General features: G+C 36.1%; 1 protein-coding gene across 6 annotated transcripts in view; it reads right to left on the bottom strand.

Annotated features, from left to right (window-relative positions):
- LOC108701460 (partitioning defective 3 homolog B) overlaps nucleotides 1–20,391 on the bottom strand; it is a 653,761-nt gene that overhangs the window by 457,540 nt on the left and 175,830 nt on the right. For all 6 annotated transcript variants that reach the window (XM_018236176.2, XM_018236179.2, XM_041576955.1 and 3 more), the window contains exons 5-10: nucleotides 15,240–15,331; nucleotides 10,013–10,099; nucleotides 7,789–7,914; nucleotides 6,379–6,731; nucleotides 1,455–1,594; nucleotides 37–165 (exon numbers count right to left, since the gene is read on the bottom strand). In XM_018236176.2, coding sequence (XP_018091665.1) covers nucleotides 37–165; nucleotides 1,455–1,594; nucleotides 6,379–6,731; nucleotides 7,789–7,914; nucleotides 10,013–10,099; nucleotides 15,240–15,331 — 927 coding nt within the window. The remainder of the gene's footprint in view (nucleotides 1–36; nucleotides 166–1,454; nucleotides 1,595–6,378; nucleotides 6,732–7,788; nucleotides 7,915–10,012; nucleotides 10,100–15,239; nucleotides 15,332–20,391) is intronic.

Raw genomic sequence — 20,391 nt, 5'->3', positions numbered from 1 at the left:
CATAAAGCTGAAGTTTTTCAAGATAATATTTATTACCAGTTCACGTGGTAAAAAGGTTTCATCCTGCCGGGCCACCACCAATGAAACACTCTCTCCAAGCTTAGTACTTCTGAGCATGGCTACCAGCTCCTCTTGAGTCTTTCCAGCAATGTCCTTCCCATTCACCTGCATAAAAAGACAGCAAGTTATATTCATGTCCAATAAAGCCAAATCTGTATTTGTGGCATGTGTCCTACTTTCCTATATTCAGAATTTGGTGATGAAATTGTCAAATAATTGTTTTTTTTTTACATGTTTGCACAAAAAATATTTCACACCTTTGTACAGAGCAGAAACAGTGTGTTAAGTGTGTTAACTTTGTTAACTTAGCATATGTACGAGCAGTGACGTTTTATTTGATCTATTTTTAATCCTTGTAACTTTCTTCAAGTATTTGTTTGCCTATGGCCACTTACTGGAGGGTAATAAACACACCAGGAAAAGGGCAGTGACAGCAAGACTTGTGACTTAAAGGAAAAAGAAGCTTAACCAAAGAAGTAGGCTAGAAATGTTGTACATTATGTTTTGGGCTTCTGTACCAGCCCAAGGCAATTCACAGCTCAGTGAAGATCTGTGTCTCCAAAGATGCCCCAGTAGCTCCCCATCTTCTTTTCTGCTGATTCACTATACATGCTCTGTGCTGCTGTCACTTAGTGAGCGACTCACAATATACAGTACACATAAAATATAAATGTCATAATATAAGGCTGATTAGTAATTAATACAGATAATTACTACATGGCAGCACAGAAACCAGTGCAACTAGCATCAGAATTTAATAATCAGTCCTGTAGCATCAGCTTATATTACAAGCCAACCTCATTTTCTGCTTGATAATTTGCAACAACCCCTAAGCTTAGCTTCTCAACAGCTGCACAGAGCCCACTGAGCAAGTGAGTGTCGCAGACACTTTCCAAGATGGTGACCCCCTGTGACAAGTTTGAAGTCCTGGATCATTGCTGCTACTGAGAAGCTGGAACTTTAGGTTGGTTAAGTATATAAAATATGGCAATTTCAGACATATTAATTTTTAGGGTTTAGTTTTCCTCTAAAGATTCAATCTACAGTAGTGAAAGACACTAAAGTATCTAATAAAAATAATCCAAATCATAATGAGATATATGGAAATATCCATGTACTAATACAGGGAAGAAAATATAGATCCTTAAAGCAAACTGAAAAAGAAATAGCTTTCAAATTACTTTAAAACTTTTTCAAACTGGGTGTGTTCATTATATATGCTCTAAGGATTTCATGCCTTCAATTATCCTGCTAAATCTCACCAATTTTATTCTGGTCAGCACAAATCAGCTGATAGTGAGCCAATAAATACTTTGTATGTTCAATTACCTATGCCTAAATTCTAGACTGACAGGATTTGAATAAGAAATACATATTTCACAGGGCTCTTATACCTCCAGTATTCTGTCTCCAGACAAAAGCCTCCCATCCTTAACTGCAGCTCCTTTTGGCAAAATATTCTTCACAAAAATAGGGCCAGGCCCATGTACAGTGGAATCCCTAGTGACAACTGTGAATCCAAGGCCCTCTGCACCTAGAAAAGAAATTGTGGAAAACAGTCAAGGCATGCACATCCAAGGCAACATTTGTATAAAACTCTAAGTTTATAAATTATTCTGAAAATTCCATATCTATTTCCCCCATATGAAGAGCTTCCACACTTCATAAAAGACATAGAACAAAGCTAAGTTTGCTTCTAGTTGCAATGGTTGTTGGTTAAACAATAGACAAACAATAAACTGACAATACTGACAATATTCCCATTAGCTATTAGAAATGCAATGATACATCACAAGGTCTCAAATCACAATACATATTCGTATGCCATATGCCATTCAGAATTATGCACTAATAAGCAGGGAAGGTCTTGTCTTGGTTAGAATGGATGTTAGAATAAAGTGAGGGTACATACCAGAGACAAGGCTGAATAGTTGGAAAAATAATTATTTCTCTGACAAAAAACTGAAGCATTTATACCTTATACAAAAAGCTCAATTTCACACAAATTAAAATCATATAGTCACTGTTTGGAACAATAAATGTCGTTTCGCGTTATTTGTGTAGCAGCTCGGTTAGGAATGATATACCAATTATGATGCAAATGTGCCCACCATGCTATAGTTAGTGATGGGTGAATCTGTCCAGTTTCGCTTTGCTGAATAATTCACAAAATGGCAAAAAATTCGAAAAACTGCAAAAAATTGCGAAAAGTATTGATGTCAATGGGTGTCAAAATAATTAACATGCAACAATTTTTGACGCAAGCGTCACATCTTTGACGCAAGTGACAATTTTGTCCAAGTCAAATGGGCATTAAAGTCAATGGGCATTCGAATAATTTTGATGTGCGCACCAATTTTGATGTGCAACAATTTTTTTTTTTTGCAGCGAATTTTTCGCGGGGGGAATTTTTGCCACAGTATAAATAATATAATAATACTATAGTGGGGACTTGGGCCTTACAAACTAACAATTAACTGTGGGTGTGGGTATAGTGTGGGTCAGGCAGATCAGTGTGTAATAATTATTGCATTCTAGTGGGAGCAATTTAAGAGAGAATGTACCACTGTAAGTAATAGGTAGAACCTGTGGTTTCAGCCTGGACATTACCTGCAATGACCATGTATGTTCTACCTTAATTTGTGGCATTTCCTCTGGGCACTAAGGTTACATACTGTATATACTCGAGTATAAGTCGAGTATATAATCTCGGTTTATACTCAGGTCAAGCGCAAAAACGGTTGCCGGCGTCCAAGAATAGTCGCCAGCGTCCAAGAATAGTCTCCAAGAATAGTCGCCGGCATCCAAGATTAGTCGTCAGCGCCTCCAATGGGAGCAGAAACCCTCAATTTTTTGATTGAAACTTACCAGAAGCTGCTGCATTTCTCACCCTAGGCTTATACTCAGCTTATACTCGAGTCAATAAGCTTTCCCAGCTTTTGGAGATAAAATTAGGTACCTCGGCTTATACTCGGTACGGCTTATACTCGAGTATATACGGTAAGAGCTTATAAACATACTAATTGGGTTGCTGGTCCTTTAAGAGTGAATGTGTTGCTGTGTGGAGAGACATGTAGATGCTTCAGGATCACTAAGAAAGGAGGAACCACTGAAAATTAATTTACCACTGTAAGTCGACATCAATTTAATGCAGTATATTATTATTATTATTATTATTATTATATAAGTATATCATTTTGGCAGTGTAGGTTATTTAAGACCAGTGGGTTTATATGAGCAAATAGTGAGTTTCTGGCATATTAAGTAGCAATCACTGCTTCTGGGGGAAATGTTAATGCAGGACCAGGTGGGGGGTGGAGGGCACTGATTGAAGCCCTTGCCTAGGGTGCCAAAATACCTTGGCCCGGCCCTGCCTCCTATTGTAAAATTTAAGGATATTATAAGTTACTGAGGAGTCCTATGACTATATAAAAACACAAGGCCAAAGGCCGAGTATTTTTATACAGGTCATGGAACTCCAAGTTGACTTTTAATATCATCATATTTTGCAACAGGGGGTACTTTATTTATTATAATACACAAGTTTCAGTGAGTCATGTGACAGAAATTACATCACTAAGTGCCGATTATAACAGATGACATCACTAAGCACCGTTTATAAGGATATCATTTATTTACAGGATATTTGTGGCTATTTACAGCCTATGTATCAGTGCAAACAATAGTTAAATTGCAAATGTGGTTTCTCATTAAGAAATAGGGGCATAGTCAGGGGGCAAGCCCTTTCAGAAGCAGTGTGTAACAATAAATGCATGGTGGTAGAACTGCAACATTATAGTAGCAACGACAGAAGCCTCATTATCAGTATTAACAGACAGGCTTGGACCACAGGCAAGGGAACACACTGGCCAAGACAGTTAGACACTAAAAACCAGGGGCAGGGATAAGGAATGCAAATTATTAGGCAAAGGTTCAAAAAGAAAAACAAAAAAGACTTTGCCAGTTCTGAAGTAAGCACCTTTACAGTTCAGGTCCTTTACTGAAACATGGCACTGTGACTCCCTTCTTCCAGATATGCAGCACAGTGCTAAATAGGAGATGACGGCATCAAGTTCTAACTAAATCTTAGAAATCATAAAATACAAGTATTCTAATTTCTATCCAAGAACTTCAACTACTTATTTGAATCCAAATATGTTTTTAGTTCATTCTTCACATGAAGCTTATTTAATTACATAATATATAGTGCATATGATTCAAGGCTGCATGTGGGAAAGGATTCCAAAATGGCACAGTCCTCGCTGGGAAAACATAGATGCTGGGGGGCACATTAATCAAAGGTTAAGGTCAAAGGATTGTGTTTTATAAGGCTAATGCAAGCACATTGAATTTTCTATTGATTTGGAATGATTTGCTGATTGATGATGGATGATTTAAGCTTTTATAAGCCCAAATCGAAATTCATGATAAAACAAACTCAAATTGATAGGTTTAATCTCTATAGCTCAGATCTTTGCAATACCACTGAAATCCTGGGAATAGATTTTGTAAATTTTTAAGTCTCTCAAAAACTGAAATATTTAAAATTGTCAGACATCATTTCAGAAAATCCATCGTGTTTTGACCCTAAGTAAATCAAAATTTTTTTTTTTTAGCATTGAAGGAATTAAAATCACTGTGATAGTTTAGATGTTTTAGATTTTGGAAATAACTATGAATTAGGAAAAAATACAGATCTTTAAAGCAAAACTGAAAAAGAAATAGCATTAAAGAGGACCTGTCACCCAAAAGAATTATTCAAAATCCTATTTTATCACATTAGACAAGCAAAATGAACTTTAATTACACTATATAAATTATTTGAATCTTGTTTCCTTCAGTCTGGGAATTCAAAATTATAGCAAGCAGGCAGGAGCCATTTTGTGCACACTGTTATTAGGGCAAGTCTTGTATCATCTCAGAATTTTGTTTGTGCACCAGAATGGGGGACCTGATGTCCATCCACATGCCCTGGCTACACAATTAAATGGTGAAGAGAACTGGGGGAATGTGGGGAGAGCAGTGACATCTAGGAAGTGCTGAATGGAAAGTGAAAGTAATTGTCTGCCCCGCCTCTATGCCTAGGCATTGAGGAGGGGCAGACAATATTTGATTGACAGCTGAGATTTTCAAATGAGCTTCCTACAGCTATGAACTAATAAAAAATAGAAGTTGGATTTCATGTTTAATTTGAAAAGGACTTTTATTATACAGATTTGTGTGTCTGGGTGACAGGTCCACTTTAAAATGACTTTGGTTAAGATATTAGTGTATTTATTTTATGGTTTAAAGGACCTGTTCAGTATAAAAATAAAAACTGGATAAATAGATAGGCTGTGAAAAATAAAAAACATTTCTATTATAGTTAGTTAGGATATAATGTAATCTATAAAGGCTTGAGTGACTGGATGTCTAACATAACTAACAGAACACAACTTCCTGCTTTTTCAACTCTGAGTTAGTCAGCGACTTGAAGGGGGGCCACATGGGACATAACTGTGAATTTCCAATTGATCCTCAGCATTCAGCTCAGATTCAAAAGCAACAGATATGACCCATGTGCCCCCCCCCTCAAGTCACTGATTGGTTACTGCTTGGTGACCAGGGTAACCAGTCAGTGGAAACCAAAAAAGCTGGAAAAAAAAATTTCCTGGTAAATGTTTATTATCCCAAAACAAGGTTTTTTTAAATTTATGATATAACAAGCTCGACCTGATTGGAAGCTTAAGCTCTCTAGCCCAGATCTACGAAATACTATTGGTTTCAATGTGAATTGAATTTTATCACTTTGAAAACGATAGAATTTCTCAAATTTTCTCAAATTCAAATATTAACATTTTTTGAGAAATCACCTAAGTCCTCAATTGGGCAGAGACTACATGGTATGATGGGATGTGAGAAACGTATCACTACCTTGTGAGTATTATTTATTTGATTAAAATCTCTCAAGATTAGGAAACTCAAAATTATTATATCAATCAGCTCAAACATGACAACATGATTTTTGACAAATTGGCCCATAAATCTATTATCTATAACTGCAGAGTTGACATTAGAAATTTTGGGAGGTTTAGGGATTCTTAATGCTTTGTTATGGTAATTTACTAAAGTTCACTTTTGTAAAAAAAAAAAATTGTACACAGTGGAAAGTGTACATGATATATATACACCAGTATGTGTGGCTTTGTATTATATCATATTTTAATATATGCATACATTCAAACACACATTAATAGAACACATAGAAGTGTCATGACACATAGAAGTTAAATCACTGCATGTTCAATTATGTTCAAGTATGAAAAGCTCAGTGACTACCTTTAGTTAGATCAATCCTTGTTTTCTTAGCATTTTTCTTGTTTCCAAAACCCAAAGGGGAGAGCGATGGTGAAGAGAACGTGCTGCCTGTAGATATTTGGTTTGGACTAAGAGGCGGATGCAGTTTTTTGGCTCCAGTAGACTCAACTCCATTTATCTGCTCTGCCATTTTAACATTTCGATTTACAGTGGGAGGAGGAGGTGGTTTAATGTCAGGAACCTCATCAATATCATCATCCAATAGATACAGTGAAGAAATGACAGACTTTTCATACAAGTCACGGTTTTCTGGCAGCACGGTTTTTACCAGCACATTTTGTTGCTTCATCGCTTGTCGGAAGATATCTTGTGCTCTACAAAGGGTGAATAAGAATAAGAAACAAGGTGTATGTATTTTGCAGTTACAGAAGTCAAAAACTGCAGCATCCATTCTTTTTTGGCCAATACTATGAGAGAAGTAAGAGGACAAACAAATTGAGATGGTACAGGTGTTAATGGTTCCAGTGCAAAATTAAACACTATGTTGAATCATATTACATCTATAAAGCCCATCTAATAGAAGTAAATCTAGAGCAACTGGACTTGCCGAGTAATTACTAACAATGTTTTACTATTCATCTGAGCAGCTTCTTCAGAAGAAGCTGATCAGATGAGTAGTGAAACGTCTTCAATGATTACTCAGCAAATCCAGTTGCTCTAGATTTATTTCTACTAGATATACCATGACCTGGATGAATGAAAACCTTCATTCCGAATTTATAATTATATTTTAGCTATTTTTTTTATATCCACTACTATTTTAGCTACTTTACATTTATAATTATAGCTACCATTTTATACACATTTTTTCATTTCAAAATGCAGATTAAACAGAGTTTTAATCTCCTATATAAATACAACCACTGTTTAATGCACAATATTAGGGCCCTTGTGAGAGTCTGGCCATAACGCAACTAAAACTCACAGGTTCTTCATCCCTTCTATAGGTATTGTATTTATTCTGGCTGGACTGTTTGGTTTTTCCCTGCACTCCAGGACACAAAGCATTGAAGGTGTATATAAAATGTATATATATATATATATATATATATATATATATATATATATATATATATATATATGTGTGTATATAAAATGACTAAATATATAAATTATAGAGCAAATAAAGACAATCCTGAATTGTATATATATATAAGATAGTTATTCAGAAAGTGAATGAAGGCTGCCACTTAGGCAACCAGTTTTTAGTTCATCTAGATGTTTAAGATCCTTGGGTACAAAAAAAATAGATTATCACTATAATTCCTTTGTTGCTTTCCAGAATCTGTATCTTCAGCGCCACATTTCTGCATAAATTAGGCCAGCAAGCATAGGAACCTACTGTAAAACAGCAATTCCAACGGCACTTACTGTGCAAATGATCGGTCTATAAGTTCCACATTGTTGATTTTCACAATGCATTCATTTTCTTGGAATAAACCCTCTCGCTTAGAACGGCTGCTCTCTTCAATTCCTCGAATATACAACCCCAGAGCTCTAACATAAACCAAAAGTAGGTTAGGAAATTTTAAGAGCCACAAGAGAATTTCTAGTTAACAGTATTTTTGTTTAAATTTCCATGCAGTAATAGTCAGGTGGAATATCAGATCTCATTTCATCTGTTTTTCTAGCTAATACATATTTAAATGGCAGAAGTCACCAGAACCTGCCACAGATTGGGTCATATTAATTTTTTTACCATAAGACAATACTGCAATTTCTTTCTTGCTGTAGTAGGTCTATTTTGTTGTTTCCAGATAAAATGGACCTACAATAATGCTTCTTCCCTTGGTGCAATGCTAAGGCACTAGGCTAGGGTCAGGGCAAAGGCCAAAACAGCTAGAGATCTTATTTACATTGGCACTTCTGCATGTAAAGCAGTCTGCAACACCCAAAGCCCAGTGTGATGACTGAAATTTTAAAACAGTGCAACATTTGCATGTACTACTGGGTGTGTAGAAAGCAAACTGCTAAGGAAATGTTGGTATAGTGACTCTACCTTAGAAAAACAGAAGTATGACATGATTTTAGTTTTATGGTACTTGCTCTCCCCTAGAATATTTCAGGAACACAATGTAATCTACATAAGACAGGCGCAAATTCTATTGCTTTATACCCCTTACACACAGGCAGAGACACTACTAGAAATGATCATATAACACTATGTAGAGCACTTATCTGTACAAGAAATATGATGTATTTTATACCACAGGTTTACAATAAATATATTAACATAAACATATTAAATTCTGATCCTACACATAAAAAACATTTAATATCAGCAGTTACTACCTCTACCTGCCTGTCGCTGCACACATGGGTCACTCTGTGTGCGGATTGAAAGATGGATGCAGTGCCAGGCCAGTTAAAAGGGTCCCCAAGGTAGGTCACCGCACTGGATCACTTTACCCCCTGAGGTGACATGTGTGTGTGTCACCCCCCCCACATTATTATTATGGGGTGCTCAGCAGTCACCCACAATAGAGTTGTTGCACAAGCTAAAGTAGAGGAATGCAGGCAGAAGAAGCACATGCCCAGCAACTGTCCTCAAAAGGCACATGCCTCTTCTGCCTACTTTGAGTTCTGGTCCTGGGTGGATGCCATTCCAGTTGTTGCCTAAATTCAAGGGGTGGAAATGGGCCACATCTTTGTTTTCTCCACCAATATTATTCGGACAAGGAAACACTGTGTGTGTGTGACATTAGCCTAAGTCCTGGTCACATAAGTTCTTCTATTGGTGTGTATCAACAAGATACATTTCACTTATCAGTGGAGGTTAAGCGACTTTGCTAAATAATATCAAAATTGTTACAAAACACCTGAAATAGGAATTTCACTCTGGTCCTTCTTCTAGTCCCATTTACCCAAGCCCTGTGCTTTAATCCTCAACCAGCTGATGTGCTACCAAAGAGACAGTTTTTAAATCCAGCTGGGGGATTTTATGTACTGTAACTCGTTAAATGTTCCCAACATCACTGCCTGATTATCTCTAGCAGACACTATGCACTGCAGGCAGAAAAATAACATGTGTTACTGTACAACATACTACAGGGAATACATGTCTGGTAGAGAGACTTGACAAGAAGGTAAAAAAAGATTAAAATGTATTTTGCTGCCTTCCTACAATAATAAATTAATCTGGTTCAATTAGCACTAAATGGATTTTATGGGCCTGTTTAAATGTTTTGGCTCTCTCTTATAGAGTTATGAATGAGAATAACCTACTTGTTTCCTTCCTACTGTAAGTAGTGCTGGGCAGGTGCAAGTTATATGCAGAATTGTCAAAAGTTGTAATGCAAAAAAAGGTTACTTATTATTTAAACAATGCCTAAAATGAGGAGACATTTTGGTCCAGCCTATAACCTGATGTGAGCAATGTAAGTGTATATATGAATCAGTGAAGTCATTTATAGATGACATTTATAGCCATGACAGAAAAATCTCGACATTTTGCATTGTTTCACAAATTGGAGTCTTCCTGTAAAAGTTTAATTTTAACTGAGAAGCACCAAGACCAAGAAATGTTAAGGAATTATAAGAAAAATGTCATCTTAAGCATTTTATACTTTAAAATAAAAAGGGAAAAAAAACTTACCTTCCACTTAGAGAAGAATAGAAAGGCACAACATGGATGCCAAGTGGTCCTCCACTCCCTGAAATCTCTACCTTTCTGGTGATTTCTCTGAACATGGGAAGAAAAGAATATAGGATTTATTGAGATCTATGCAGACTATTATTTAAAAACAAAAAAAAAACCTTAATGGCATTTAGTGCATGTTTGAGAATAATGGCATTTCTTGATTGCTTGATTGATTAAATTTATTTATTAGCACTGCACTTTATATCACTATTATATCATCAAGTTTTACATTATTTATAAGCTGTCCTCATTTTTAACAATAACAGAACTGATGCAACCAAAATACACAATATATTTTACATTCAAATAACTTTTGAAAAGCTTCTTTTTTTTTGCAACAATTTTTTTTAAAGTCTCGAGTAAAAGTTTGAGATTTATGAAAAAACTGAATACTTGTGGTCATGTTTTGTTATGGAAAAAAGTTGTACACAGACAAAGCTGATCTTGACTGCTTCAATAAACTGTGAAAATCTTAAAACTTAAAATTTTCATAGACATCTATAGAAACTCAACATTTTTCATTGGCACTTATACGTTATTCATGCAAATTGTTTGCTTTTTTTCTTCACGTTTTGAATTTTCTAAAAAGATTGTCGAGTATAACTACATTTTTCCTTCGCATTTTTCTCAAATTGAAAAAAAAAAGAAAAAGAAAATATGCAACAGGAAAATATTTGCAATGGGAACAATTTACACTTAGAAACAATATCACATGCAATACAACATTTTGTTATAAAAGTTAGAATTTTCTGAATGCCTCTAAAGATCAAATAAGAAAAACAGTTATAATCTCTAATATAATTACTGCTTAGAAAGACTTCTTTTGCAATATTCACTTTTTACATTCTTAGTTTGGCACTATACATACATACATAAACAATCATTATATTTACAGGAGCTGATAATCCTCAGTAGGGGGTCCAATATACATTTATACAGAAATAAATATTTATTTAAAGTGACCTAACAAACACAAAGTAGTGCCACACACACACTCTCACCGCTCTTTGCAGCGTCGGGTGCCGTCTGTGAACCTGTCTGCCCAGGTCTGATTCACGTAAGCTTAGCTTAGCTTGAGGCATGAATAAAGCAACAATTTATTCAGCATAATCGGAGTGCTGCTGAAGTATTTTCTTGTATTTAAAGTGACCTGTCATCCTGTGGCCTTCTGGCATAAAGGTTGTATTTGCAGAAACTGGTTATCGCTTAACAGCAGCTATGATATCAATAATTATAGGATTAGAATACTGTAATATTGTTATAACTGTACAAGATGTTACCTATAAATGTATATATGAAATTCATAGGCACATATTGTACAATGTGCTTTATGTTATGAGGATTTTGCCGTTTTATAGGAATCCAAATAATCTGGCTAAAGTTAGCCACACACTTATTTTTCTAAAGAAATCAGAAAGATTTGTGTTTATTAAGTCAGATACTATATAATCTGACCTCATATGTATATGGTGAAATAGCAGTACAGAAACTGGTATTCAGAATGTTTGGGGCCTGGAGTTTTCTGGATAAGGAATCTCTCCATAATTTGGATCTCCATAAAAAAATTATTTAACATTCATTAAACTCAATAGGATTGTTTTGCCTCCAATAAGGATTCATTCTATCTTAACAGGGATCAAGTAAAAGCTAATGTTTAATTATTACAGAGAAAAAGGAAATTATTTTTTAAACATTTGGACTATGTGGTTAAAATGGAGTCTATGAGAGACGGCCTTCCAAAAATTTGGAGCTTTCTGGATAATGGGTTTCCAGATAATGGATCCCATACCTGTACTGCAGCTAAATTTGCCTTGGGTCAGTCAAGTGAAAATGAAGTGTGTGTGGCCTGATCCTATTTTGGGAGAGAGATGACGCCAAACATGATCTTATAAAGGCCACAGACTTGTGTGATCAACTTAAGTGTGATAATTAGTGCACATCATTTTGATGTGCAAGGTAGGAGTGGCAGGACGTGCAGCCAACATCAGGGGGCCTTGTCCTTACCGCTTGCCCTAAGGGCTGATTTTATATCTAGTGCTCCATGCAGAGCGCAGTGTCCAGGGGGCACAAGGGTTTAAAAGATGAGCACTAAGGGGCATGCTCTTGCACTGGCTCTTGTTCCCACTCTAATAAAGCTTGGATTGAATGACAAACAGGAAGCAAACATAATTTTGCCTCTTTATAAGTCCCTGGTAAGACCTCATCTTGAGCATGCAGTGCAGTTTTAGGCCACATTCCTTAAAGTGATACTGACACTATAAAATTACTTTTTAAAATATGAATGTACCGTATATACTCGAGTATAAGCCGAGTTTTTCAGCCCCCAAAATATGCTGAAAAACTCTACCTCGGCTTATACTTGGGTCAAGCGCAAAAACGGTCGCCGGCGTCCAAGAATAGTCGCCGGCGTCCAAGAATAGTCGCCGGCGTCCAAGAATAGTCGCCGGCGTCCAAGAATAGTCGCCGGCGTCCAAGAATAGTCGCCGGCGTCCAAGAATAGTCTCCAAGAATATTCGCCAGCGTCCAAGAATGGTCGCCGGGCATCAAAATATGAGACGCCGCACCTCCAATGGGAGCAGAAACCCTCAATTTTTTAATTGAAACTTACCATAAGCTGCTGCATTTCTCACCCTAGGCTTATACTCGAGTCAATAAGCTTTCCCAGTTTTTGGAGGTAAAATTAGGTACCTCGGCTTATACTCGGGACGGCTTATACTCGAGTATATACGGTACATTAAAAGTTACCTATAGATCATGTTGATCGTTTTTGCTGAGAGGTTTGTTTTTTTAAGCAATTGTTAGTTGAAGTTCCTAAACCTAACTGTTTTGCCAACCTGACTTTCACATCTCAGCCTGTCAGAGTTTCTAATGCTGACGGACTCCTGCTGCACAAATATAGCAGCCCCCTCATAGGCGATCACCGGGAGTCATATAGGTGATGTAAAAGCATTGGGCAAATACTTTATGTCAAAGTTAGTTTTCAAAGTCACTTTCAAAGGCAATATTATGATAGATTTAAAATAAGAGTTTAATTTCTAGTGTCAGTATCTCTTTAAAAAGGACGGAGAAAGTGCAGAATGGAGAGAGTGCAGAATGGAGAGAGTGCAGGAATAAAATTACCAAAATTTGGGATTATTTCTTTGTGAGAAAGGCCGCTTGCAAGGTGACAATGATTCGTCTTTACAAGCACATTAAATTATACTATAGACATATGGTGGAATTTTTCACATAATAAGCCACCCCCTTTAGACTTGAGGAACAGAATTTCCCCTTGAACAGAAATGATTCTTTACAATTTGGTGTAATGTTCTTTTCAGTTACTGCACTGGCTCTAATTTAACCTAGTACACCAGCCACCATTTATAATTGGTATAAGAGATGTAAATTGACTTCTAAAAAACTGTAAACAATTTTATATTAGTATGCCTAACAAATATACTCATTATATACTGTATTACTAATAGTGTTCCCAGAGGAATCTTTATTTGAGCTGCATGAATGCACAGTATATTTTTGGTGCTCAGTTTCACAATTTGTAGCTATGTGACATGGATTTAATTTTATAAGCTTCCTGTCTTTTATTGGTGCAAAGGCTATAAGAAGCTATGCATCCAGAAATTCTCTGTGCCTTCCTGTGATGACCTTCAAACACACAATGAGAGCCCTATGCCCTTTACAACAATAAATTTTAAATATCAGCAAAGCCAGATGAAAGCACTTGAGCCATCTCATGCAGATGTTTATGAATTTTTCAGACAGGATGCTCTTTTGAAAAAAAAAATCAAGAAGATTCAATAACTATATTGATATGAAAAAATAACCTTAAAAGGGAACTACTATAAAACTTTGAATATAATATTCATCTCAAGAAACTTTCTAAGTAATCAAGTAACTCTGTGTGTCACAGTCGGATATTTTGAAAGGAAATTATCTCTATTAGATTATCTAGCAAAGTGAGCACAGACCAATAATGACTCCTGCATGAAGAGAGACTGAAAGAGGTGATACTCTGGTGATCCCATATAGGGATGTAGCGAACTGTTCGCCGGCGAACTTGTTCGCGCGAACTTCGACCGTTCGCGTCCGCCGAATGTTCGCGAACGCATTTTGAGTTCGCGTTCGATTCGAATACAAATCGTTCGACCATTCGACCATTCGAATTCCTTCGACCGCTAAAAATCGAACGATTTCCATTCGTTCGAACGATTGAAAGCATTTGATCGAATGAAAAGCATTCGATCGAATGCTTCGATCGTTCGATTCGAATGAAAATCGTTCGATCGAACGATTAAAATCCTTTGATCGTTCGATTCGAACGATTTTAGCAGGTGTTCGAAGTTCGCAAACTGTTCGCGAACGTTCGCATTTTTTGCCGGTGTTCGCGAACGGCGTTCGCGAACACCAAATCGGCAGTTCGCTACATCCCTAATCCCATATTATCATTTAGTACTAGAAGTCATGAGCACAATGTCAATTCCGCAATGAGGGGCACACTGAGATCCAGTGTGTAGGGCAGCACAGGACCTAAATACAGAGCTGGAAGAGACATCTATCAAACTCTGATTTTTTCTTTGAAGTGTCTATGTTTTACCTTAATTTTGTTAAATATACTTGGCATTTTTGTTTTCAAATCCATAAACAAAAAATGTCAATAAATCTGTAGATGTGTGTGAGTATGAGTATTTACTTTAGAAAGAGTGAAACTGCATGCTTGAACACAATGAAGCACCAGCCCACCCACAGCGTATTGCTTCTGTTTCTTGGGGTTCCAAATTGTCTTAAAATACAACTCTGTATTTTCATTTTAGCTTTTTTACAAAGCTATTTAAACAAACCAAGATATACATATGAACAACTCTTGGTTTGTGCTCTTTATAGGTAAATATGTTGGATCTTTCCAAGTTACTCTGCATATTAGAAGGTAACGTTAATTGTTTAATCATTTCTAATTTTTTTATTACATATTTAGTTGAGCAAAATGGCACACATGACTACAATAAATGAATAAATAAACAAACACTGTCAATTCTACATTGTCCAGAATACCACTGTCTACATCATAATAAAAGTTAATGTGAAGGTGAGCATCTCTTTTGATTTCTGTCCTCATTATAGGGTAGATTTAGACATATTGTCCAATAATTATAGAACATTCCTATGATGAAATTGCTATCAATATTACCTCATTTTATATGGAGGTTTCTGTAATCCAGGATGTTCTTCCTGCCAGTTGAGATCTTTCTGTTCATCTGGTGCAAGTACTCTGCACAATCCCTGTAGATTTAAGAAGGTGAGAAGAAAAATTTTAGCAGACATCAGGTAGAAAGATATATTCTTAATGGCAGTTTCTGTGCTTTAGCGATGACATTCTCCTGACTTTATGCCAGTATAGGGTAATGGCTGCAAACTGACTCATACTAAGCAAAATAATAAATCCAAGGTCTATATGTATCAGGGAAAGAAACAAATCAAACACAACTAAAACCACAATCAATTTCCATTACAGGAAGAAAAAATATTTTAATTTTAAATTTGTTTAAGTTAGTTAAAGGTAGCAAAATTACATTTGTATTAAAAGCAGCAACAGATATTACATAAATCCAAGTGACGTGCCCACCCTGAGTGTATACAGCATGGCCATTTAGCAAATTACATAAATTCTCTTGATTTATATACACAAGTACTATAAACAATTAGTGAAGTTGTAGACATTGTCTATTTACTAAGCATACAAATCTGCCTCTTCTGGAATAAACATACCTGGTGTTCAAATGATTATGCACCACCATCTGCTGCTACTGTATATACCCTAGTCTCCTGCTTTCCATGTAACTCCATCAGTCTATTACACCTGCCCATCTGTTATATTGCATAGGCATCATTACATGCATAGCTCTTTATTATGCTAGAAGTCTATCTTTCTGCAACAGTTTATGTATCTCTCTTTGCCATACCCAGTGCATCAATATCGGTCAGGTCTACACCTACTGTATATACAGTTAGGTCCATAAATATTTGGACAGACAACTTTTTTTCAAATTTTTTCTAATTTTGGTTCTGTACATTATTAAGTAATTGAACTAGGGGTTCAAAAGTAATTGGACAATTGACTCAAAGGCTATTTCATGGGCAGGTGTGGGCAATTCCTTTGTTATGTCATTATCGATGAAGGAGATAAAAAGCCCTGGAGTTGATTTGAGGGGGGTGCTTGTATGTGGAAGATTTTGCTGTGAACAGACAACATGCGGTCAAAGGAGCTCTCCATGCAGGTGAAACAAGACATCCTTAAGCAGAAAATACCCATCTAAGAAATTGCTACAATATTATGTTTGGCAAAATCTACAGTTTGGTACATCCTGAGAAAGAAAGAAAGCACTGGTGAACGAAAAAGCCCTGGACATCCATGGAAGACAACAGTGGTGGATAATCGCAGAATCATGTCCATGGTGAAGAGAAACCCCTTCACAACAGCCAAAAAAGTGAACCACACTCTCCAGAAGGTAGGCGTATTGATATCCAAGTCTACCATAAAGAGAAGACTGCATGAAAGTAAATACAGAGAGTGCACTGCAAGGTGCAAGCCACTCATAAGCATCAAGAATAGAAAGGCTAGACTTTGCAAAAAACATCTAAAAAAAGCCAGCACAGCACATTCTTTGGACAGATGAAATCAAGATCAACCTCTACCAGAATGATGGCAAGAAAAAAGTATGGAGAAGGCGTTGAACAGCTCATGATCCAAAGCATACCACATCATCTGTACAACTGCAGAGGCAGTGTGATGGCTTGGGAGTGCATGGCTGCCAGTGGCACTAGGACACTAATGTTTATCCATGATGTGACACAGGACAGAAGCAGCCGAATGAATTCTGAGGTGTTCGGAGACATACCATCTGCTCAAATCCAGCTAAATGCAGTCAAATTGATTGGGAGGTGTTTCACAATACAGATGGACAATGACCCAAAACATACAGCTAAAGAAACCCAGGAGTTTATTAAAGCAAAGAAGTGGAATATTCTTGAATGGCCAAGTCAGTTACTTGATCTGAAACCAATTGAGCTGCATTTCAAGTGTTGAACACTAAACTTCGTACAGAAAGGCCCACAGACAAACATCAAATGAAAGCGGCTGCAGTAAAGGCCTGGCAGAGCATTTAAAAGGAGGAAACCCTGAATTTAGTGATGTCCATGAGTTCAAGACTTCAGTCTGTCATTGCCAGCAAAGGGTTTTCAACCAAGTATTAGAAATACTTGAAAAATTACTTAAGTAATTTGTCCAATTACTTGTGAGCCCCTGAAATGAAGTGATTGTGTTAAAAAGAAAGGCTTCAGTTCCTCACATTTTTACGCAATCTTTTTGTTCAACCTACTGAATTAAAGCTGAAAGTCTGCAGTTCAACTGCATCTGAGTTGTTTCATTTAAAATTCATTGTATACAGAACCAAAATTAGAAAAAAAAAAGTCTGTCCAAATATTTATGGACCTAACTGTATATTGCTCCCAGACGGGAAACACTCAATCTCCTCCAGTGCGAGAGACAAAACATTTAAGTTGGCTTCTTAATTTACATTTCTGTTTATAACAATTTTGCAAATTACCTTTGATATAGTGTTTTCACACGGCCCAAAAGCAAAAATCAATCGATGAACCAGATAAACATTACACATGGAACACGTATACACCTGGACTCAATATATGTTTCATTGGGTGCATTTAAGAAGAATAAATACACTGCAATATATTTAATTCTGTTAAATAAGAGTAAAGAGAAAAATGAAGGATTCAATGAATCAATTATTTTTGGGTGTGGCTGAATCCTCCACAAAACCTTCAGCTAAATAGGAAACCAAATCAAGCGCCAAACTGGAGAACATCTTTATGCATCAACAGGAATTTGTTGCATTTAGCTTTCAGAGTCCAGGAAAAAGTGCTAGGATATGGCCAAATCCTAAAATGATTTCTGTGCTTTGAGTATTCCTCAAAAGAAAAAAAATTTCATGCTCCATGATACATAGGGGCAGATTCACTAAGGGTCGAATTTCAAAGTTAAAAATACTTCGAAATTCGACCCTCCAATTGAAATCCTTCGACTTCGAATATCGAAGTCGAAGGATTTAGCGCTAAACGTTCGTTCGATCGATCGAAGGATTTTTCGTTCGATCGCACGATTAAATACTTCGAATCGAACGATTCAAAGGATTTTAATCCAACGATCGAAGGAAAATCCTTCGATCAAAAAAAGGTTAGCAAACCTATGGGGACCTTCCCCATAGGCTAACATTGACTTCGGTAGGTTTTATCTGCCGAAGTAGGGGGTCGAAGTTTTTTTTAAAGGGAAAGTACTTCGACTATCGAATGGTCGAATAGTCGAACGATTTTTCGTTCGATTCGTTCGATTTCGTTCGTATTCGAACGAATTTAACCAATTCGATGGTCGAAGTACCCAAAAAATACTTCGAAATTCGAATTTTTTTCATTCGAATCCTTCACTCGAGCTTAGTGAATCTGCCCCATAAAGTTACTATACTGTATTTCTAAATAGCAGTCACATCTACATCCCAACAGAAGTTTCCAAAAACACTGCTTAGTCAGTGAGCTTGTTTGGATTATTTAATGCATATACATGTACTTCAGAAGACTAGAGGGCTGACAAATATAGGAAAACAATCTTTGTTCAAATGTATGGTTATTGTTTTGGCATGTCTACGTTTTAATTTAATGCAATGTAACTGGCCTTCTAGGTTTGATTTACCATGTACTTTTGCCTAAAAAGCCACATTTTGTGTTAGCATGTGTGTATTAAAAACATATAGTTAGTCCAAAACAAAAGGAATAAGCTGAATGTGGGTGTAAATGTGGATGTAAACTAATACTTTTTGTGTGTTTTCTGTTTTGGTTTTTTGGCATTATTAGAAGATGTTGTCCCAAAAAAGCAAAAGCTACTTAGAGCAGGTGATACACGAGCATTAATGCATTTTGCTAAGCCCCTAAGCCAAAAAAAGTCAAACAAAAGACATCATGCTCGTAGAGGTCATTCCTAAAATGCCTGAAACTGAAAACCATAAAACTCCAGATGGCATTCACTAATGCTTTTTTTTTTATATTCTGTAGTAGGTAATTCAAATATTTAATAGCAGGGCATTGAATTTCAAGATATTGAGTTTTATATTGTGAGGTTTAATCATTGCCACAAACTGTTGCTAAAAAGAACCCACAATAGAAATAAAAACAATTTATCAAAAGTTCAAATAATTATCAGTGTTGTCTATTGTAATGTTGCCAATTACAACTTTGCCAATTCTAAGCAATCTTTCAATTTGTCTTCATTACTTATTTTTATTTTATCATTTTTTTCAATTATTTGTCTTCTCTTTCCAGATTTCAAATGGGGGTCACTGACCCCATATAAAAAAAGAAATGCTCTGTAAGGCTACAAAAATGTATTGTTATTCCAGTCTCTTATTCAAATCAATGCATGGTTTCTAGTGTAATTTTGAACCTAGCAACCAGAGCATTAAAACTGCAAACTGAAAAGTTGCTGAATAAAGTGGTAAATAACTAAGACTAGCAAATTGTCTAAGAATATCACTCTCGACCTCTTACTAAACTTTAACTGAAAGGTAAACAAACCCTTTAATGAACCTTAGTAAATGGATGACCACATTCAACATCTACCTAGCAGATATATAAAATTTATTATATTTAGAGTTACTGACAAGTAATTAAAAGTAAAACAGATTCACCGATGTATTTTAGAAAAAAAATATTGGAAAACATTTTGGCCAACACAAACCATGTTTAAAGTTTTAAAGAAGTAGCCACACAATGGCTGGATAGTTATTCCTCTTCTACATGTCAAATACATATAAATAGGGAACCTATAGATCCCCAGCAATTTAAATATTAGTAGCATCACAAAACACTTTCCTGACTGTCAAGAAAGAATCTAAAGGATTGACACGTTTATCAAAGCAAATGAATATGTGAATTCAGCAGAATATCTTTCACTGCTTTTAGTGGAACACAGTTCTGCTTTATGGGGTGTGAGAGTTTAGTGGCAGAGCATCCCTGTTGCAATTTGTGAGCAGGGATTAAGGAATTGGAAAAATCTTTCCAGAATGGAAAAATGTGTTCAATATAATATAATCTGTATTTTTTTTTCCTAAGCGGTGACCATCTATATTGTCAAGAAAAGAATATTGATTATTTGTTTATTTCCTGCTATTTATATTTCCAACACATTTCTGCAGCCATTTACAAAAATTATATATCATTCAGATCAGTCCCTACTCCAATGAACTTACAGTCTAATGTTCCAATGACATTCACAAAAT

This window comes from Xenopus laevis, chromosome 9_10L, assembly GCF_017654675.1.
Source record: "Xenopus laevis strain J_2021 chromosome 9_10L, Xenopus_laevis_v10.1, whole genome shotgun sequence".
NCBI lineage: Eukaryota > Metazoa > Chordata > Amphibia > Anura > Pipidae > Xenopus > Xenopus laevis.
This window is presented reverse-complemented; position numbering and strand designations above follow the sequence as displayed.